Source organism: Pygoscelis adeliae, unplaced genomic scaffold, assembly GCF_000699105.1.
Source record: "Pygoscelis adeliae isolate BGI_AS28 unplaced genomic scaffold, ASM69910v1 Scaffold189, whole genome shotgun sequence".
Lineage (NCBI taxonomy): Eukaryota > Metazoa > Chordata > Aves > Sphenisciformes > Spheniscidae > Pygoscelis > Pygoscelis adeliae.
In genome coordinates this window covers 2024258-2030437 of record NW_008825543.1, presented here as the reverse complement: position 1 = coordinate 2030437, position 6180 = coordinate 2024258, and the positions used below count along the sequence as shown (strand labels likewise).

Here is a 6180-nt window from a genome sequence, read left to right as displayed (position 1 = left end):
CCGCTGCACCAGCCACACTCGAACTTGGGGTCGGCTTTCAGGCAGAGCCCGCAGCTCTCGCGCTGGGCTGCGCACTTGTAGAGGTGCACTGCGGGAAGAGGGGACGGGCACTCAGGACGAAGTCAAGAAGTGAAATACTCACTTGGACTGCAGCTGCTCTTGGACTTATAGCAAAGGCACATGTTGAGTTTTGACTTAACAAGCTGCAGGGTGGACTTGCACATGTGGTTTCCAAAGCCAAGGCCATATCAGTGGTGCTCAGTGAGCACCACTATCAGTGGAGCAGTGAGTTGCTCTCACCCAAAGCAGGATCCACCGGGACCACGTCATCTCTGGCTGCAGCCACAGTGACGGCAGCTAACGCTGCTCTGCCCCAACAGCCACTTCCCAGCCCCCATCACCGCCCTCCTTCCCGTGACTTGAAAGCCAACTCAAGCAGACATTACCTTTCAGATCCTCTGGGTTGTCAATAACAAAGTTCCCGTTCCAAACCACAGCAAAGTCCACTGCTAAGTTGCTTATGTCCATCCCATCGTAGAGATACTGAAGGAGAAGATCAAGAATGAAATGCTTGGGAGGATCTATCCGAGACACTAACAGGAAAAGAATATTTCTTTTAAAGAAACCGTGATTATTCTCTGCTTAAAAGCATGTGCTGATGTCTGAACCACCACCACGTCTACACTTCATCTCCAGGGTCCTGCTCTGACTCCCTCCTCCTCACCAGGAAGAGATAATTAAATCAGATCTAGTCCTTGTGAGAGGTAATAGATTAATTATTCCACTCACAGTGGTTGCTCTTGTCGTTCAGTCTCTAGCTTATCAATACAGCCCCTCCGGTTAATCACACTGGAAGGACTGCTGCCTTCAGGCTATCTCGTTATACAGTCACCATGCACCCTAGTGTGACTGGGAGCTTAAAAATCACGCTGCACTGCTGTGGCTGATGAAATAGGCAGCAGCTGAGGAAAAACAGACGGTGCAGAGAGGTCCTTTCCCAGTTTCTGCTTCAGCCTAGTCTCGGATAGCACTGGCTTGAATTATTCACCTTCTCGTGGACATCCCAGGGGCCGTGGCAGAGTGAATCTGGATGCTTTAGGTGAATTCCCAGTGTATTCTGAAATTCCCATTATCACAATTAGCACCAATGAGGCCTCATTCTGATGCTCTCTTTAAGTCAATCAAGAGCTGCTAAAAAGACTCAAAAAGGTGAGCAAACACTGCCATCCTCTTTGGGATGAGGGAATGATGATTAAACCAAAGCAGACTGCTTTGACTGTCCCCATGCAGTAGTTGTACAGTTTTAACTTACATTTGATTGTACTGACTGACCTCACCTGGGTTTTACTAAGTCGGTGTGAAACTAGACTGTACAAGCGATAGAGGTGTGAGAACAGAATTGCCCTTACCTTCCTTACCTACCACTTCCTATTAGCCTAACAGGAATAAAAGTGCTTCTCTAATGTTTATAAATAGCTTTGGATAGGAGAAGTACTATATAGTATTAATGCATTTATTATCCACCAAGCTGCAAGGCCCAAAGACGGCCAGTGATATATAAATATCCAGTGAAATTTTTAAAAATTCAAAACTTCATTAACAATTTAAGACTATCTGCACTGAATATTAAAGTAGACCCCGTTCTGCTGCCTAAAACAAACTGAATGTGCCCTGTTTACCCGTGGACCTCTTCAAACGCGTGGCGAGGAGGGGAAGGACCTTGGTCTTCCCTGCCCGTCCTCCAGCTGAAGCATGCCACGCGAGACCCAAACGTGGGCTGGGGCTCGGAGGGTGGCCTTTGGGAAGCCTGCGTTTACCATATGTGTTTTGGCATCCCTGAGCACCTGCCATGGTGACATTTGGGCGTTCTGGGGTAAAATCCTGCCAAGGTCCATTGGCAGGGCTAAGCCCCGTCCTACAGAGAAGAGCTATCCTCCCCTACCTGCTTCTCTGGCAGCATCATTCAGATAATTTCCCTCTCTCTGCTGTGCTGTGCTTTCTCCCCTGACAGTTTTCCTTTCCCCCTCCTTCCCTGCACCACGCTGCTTTTCAGCTTTACTGTATTCATCCAGCTACCGTGACCTGAAATTTGACAGCCCCCCGATAAGGGGTCTGTGATTCGCCTTATCTCCCCCCGTGTGAATTAGCCTGCCTCAACACCAACTAGACATTCCCCCCTCCTCCTCCTCCTCCCCTTCCCCTCACTGACCCCCCGCAGTCAGACGGGGAACTGCCAGATAAAGGATCTTCTCTGGGCCGGTAAATGAAACACCTCGCACGCCCATGGCAGGTTCCCACCTGGAGTTCAGGATTAGTTTAACTCTGGGATTTTTCACTCTCCCTGCGGCTGAGCCCACCCCCTTCGCAGCTATTCGGAGCTGACACCCACTTTGGGCACCTTTTTGCCACGTTCCCCTCCCGGTCCCTCACCGAGCTGTTCTGGCACTGGACGCTGGAGCTGTTGAAGCGCAGGGCAGGCACGCGGTGGATCACACCCTGGATGCTGAGGACGCACTCGTACCCGCGCTGGCCAGACTGGGGCTGGGGCAGGTTTCTCGCCTTCAGCGTGATGGGTTTCACCTCTCCCACCGGGATCAGGATCTCCTCTGTGGGGAAGAGCTGGGGACAGTCCTGGGGGGCAATAAAAGAGAGGGGGAGGTTACAGCGGTGATGGTGCGTCCGCAGGTCTGGCCAGGTCTCAGCCCGCCTGCTCCGGCGGCAGGGCTGCTGTCCCAGCAGATCCTCAGCACGGAGGACCAGCCACTTCTCAGTCCACCCACGCAGCTGCAGGTTAAGTGCAAAAATAAAGAAGACCCCATTACAGTCCGCCTGCTCTGGGACTGGCACTGATTTTCTCACCACAGTCGCAGAAGAAGGAACACTGCTATTCAGGGAATAAATCGAAGGCATCCTCCCCGCTCTGAGCTTGCTGTGGGTTTTATCCGTGGAGACAGAAGCTCTCACCCTGCCCTCCCGCAGCAGCAGCAGCGCGTTATCAGCTGTTCCAGCTCTGCCTGAGCCCCGCTGCTCCAGGAGGGCGATGGGCTGCTCCCAGCCACACGCTGCACTCCCTGGGCCTCCTCCTAATCCCATTTCACTCCTTACACCCCTCAGCTGTGTGCTGTTTTGGAGCGAGACTGATCAGCATGGGATGTGCTTCCCTCTCGCTGCCAGGTACCGTTCCGCCCTGCTTTATCTGAGTAAAATTACGCCAGTGTGCCATTCATTTCCAAGGCAACATTAATTTCTGCTCTATCTGCTCTTGCCCCTTACCATGCCCCGAAACCTCTGGCCTTTCTGAAACGCCCAGCCAGCTCGCTGCAATCTCCCGCGCTGCTGCTCGCACAGCTTTTTGCTTAGTTGGGGGGTGCCTGGGTGGGATGCGTGCCTCCGCCGGCCGGGTGGGCAAGGCATGAAGACCTGAACTGCCCTTTCTATCTCTAAAGCAATGCTCTGCCCTGCTCTGTGCTTCTGGGAAGTGGAGGACGTCCAAGGACCGGAGGATTTGGTTGCAGTCAATATCCAGAAGAGCAGGGACAGGGTTTTCACAGATGGGATTAAGCACCCTAATCCTGATCTGGGCTCTGGGCCTTCTGAAATTCTGTCTAGTCTGCAAAACTGGCCTTTTCTCTTAGGAACTGTAGCAAAGGGTTTGGCATGTGCAATAAACTCAGAGCCTCCTCCAGCAGACAGCATTTGTAAAGGTCGTATGGCTTTCAAAAAAGTCACCATCCTTGGATCTGAGGAGCTAATACTGAGGAGGGATCTCTCACAGAGGAGGGAGGACTGAAACAAAATCTAATTAATTTGTGTACAACTGTATCTCAGTATGTATCAGTGGGGTGGATGCTGGGCCGTGACCGGAGTGCCACACGTCTCTTCATGCACAGTGAAAGCAGCAAAATTATCAACCAGTGATGGCACCTGCAGATCTCCTGCCAGTGGGTGTTCACTGGAGAGACCATCAGACGAGGAGGAAGGCCAGCTCAGAAGATGCCAAGTGAGCTCTGATGCCCCTGGGATCTGAGACATTGGCTCTTTGCCTTCTTCACAGCACCCTTTGGGCTTCAAAACCTTAAGCCTCTAACTCTTCTGGACACAGTCCCTTCAGGCACCCTAAGCCTTTTTACCTTAGCCTGGAAACAGCAAACCCGGACTGCCAGCCTGCACAGGGACCCTGCCAGCCCCACGGGCAGGGGGAAGGTGATGTCCTAGCCGAGCTCAGTGATTCAAACAAATGGGCAGTGGCTCCTGCTGCAGATCAAAGTCTTTCTGCACCTCCAGGATACAATCGGGAGCTGCTCCAGGAATGCATTTTTCTGAGTCAGATGCAAATTCAGAAGTATGTTACAGCTAGAGCCTCACAGTACAATCCATCACCCTGCCAGGCCAGAGCAAAGGCATTTCGGGAGAGAACCAGAAAAAGCTGAGCTCCAGGAGTGGGGAGAGGCTGCTCAGCGGGAGTCCGGAGGAGGGATGGGGGGCTGAGAGAAAACAGCCCAAAGACATTTCACTTCAGGCCTTTCCTGATTAGGAACTGAAGCCTCTTGTATGAAAGAGGAGATTAAACAGGTCCTGCTCCTGCAACGCCAGGCATGAGGCTGGCTGACAACCGCCAGCAGAGCTGCAAATGAACCCTCCTGCAGCATGAGGGTGATGGGAGCTTTACCATCCACTGCAGGAATGAAATGGACTCCTCCCTGAATCCCAAAGGCTTCCAAAACTGACCTAAGAGCATTAAATAAAGGAGGCATTAAATAAAGAATGGTGCTTCGTCCTTGATGGTCATTTTATAAACAAGGCTCAGGAGTTCTCAGCTAGAGGCAGTGAAAAATGGGTAAGGGTAGTTCCTCAGTCCCTGAAAACAGCCTGGTTTTGAGTGTACAAAATACCATGAAAGTGGAAGCAGCCTATTAAGTTTTCCATTGAAAACCATGTGAAAATATTTCAAACATCTGTGTGATTGCAATAAAGGAGCAAAGAAAAGAGCAAAATGCTGCTGCCTCCAAAACTATATATTCTGAAAACTAAGCACAGCAATTAAAACATTCAGTACAGAGAAGTGTGATTTTTTTCCACTTCTGCCACTATTTGGCCAAAATAATGCAATTGTAAATTAACAGCAAGTTCTAATATTGCAGTAGCTCAAGACTTTGCTATGCAAGATGCTGTATGCAAAATAAAAGGAAACTCTCCCTGCAAACATCATTCTACAGATGAGCAGCTCTCCAGTTCCCCACGAGCACAAACTACCTGTCTAAATGATAAGCAAAAAAAGACCTATCAGTGCCTGGTAATTGTATGACATTCCTCCCATAAGATCTCAACATCCTAAACATTATCTCTTCATAACACACTGGGAGATACAGTTTTTCCTCCATTTATATACCAGGAACTGCAACATACAGAGACAAAGGCTCTGACCGTCAGAAGTATTTACATTCTGTTTAGCTCTAATTTGCTTTGATCTAATGGAACTAGGTACCTAAGTACCTGTAAGTATCTGACACTAAATGATTAATCCCAAGCTAAAGTAGAAGACTTAGAAAAAAATGGACTGATGTCTCACTTCCCTCTGCCAAATCCCAGACTGGCATCCCAAGCCCTTTGCCACCCTGCCTAGCAATTTAAGTAAATCATCTGGATGGCAATGCAACGAGAGCCATCCTCACCAGGCTCCCGCCAGGACTGTGTGTCCAGGGAGAAAATCCCCATCCCTCACTAATGACCATTACGCACGCCAAGCCGCGCTCCCTCTCCAGCTCGCAGCCGGACCGATGGGATGTTGTTTCGCTACTGGCTCAGGCAAGTTGTAAATGAGAAACAGATGCTACCCCAGTTTGGAGAAGTCGGTAGCTTAAACTGCTGCCTCATAAACCTTTTTAGTGGCACTTTTCCTTATATATTTTTTATTTTATTTCTTACAGGGACTTTCACGGATTAACAGCCAAGAGTGATTTAAACTCTAACGGCCAGAAAGCGGGCTGTGCCGGGAAGGACAGAAAAGCCCTTTTCTGCAGTGGAGCAGGTTTGCAGGCTGGAAGGGAACGCCACCACGAAGCTCAGCTCTGAGGTTCCCGCAGACCCTGGTATCATGGATCCAACCCCCAGCTCAGCCTTTACACTAACACCAGCAAACTCCTAAGATTCATGGCGTTCTCCATCCAACTGCCAGCTCTT

At 50.1% G+C, this 6180-nt stretch overlaps 1 protein-coding gene across 1 annotated transcript in view; it reads right to left on the bottom strand.

Moving 5' to 3' along the window:
• The window catches only part of PLXNA2 (plexin A2), a 151370-nt gene that overhangs the window by 44638 nt on the left and 100552 nt on the right, over window positions 1–6180 (bottom strand). The window contains 3 exon segments of the mRNA XM_009331952.1: window positions 1–88; window positions 447–543; window positions 2431–2631. The exon segment at window positions 1–88 is cut by the window's left edge and continues 118 nt beyond it. Coding sequence (XP_009330227.1) covers window positions 1–88; window positions 447–543; window positions 2431–2631 — 386 coding nt within the window.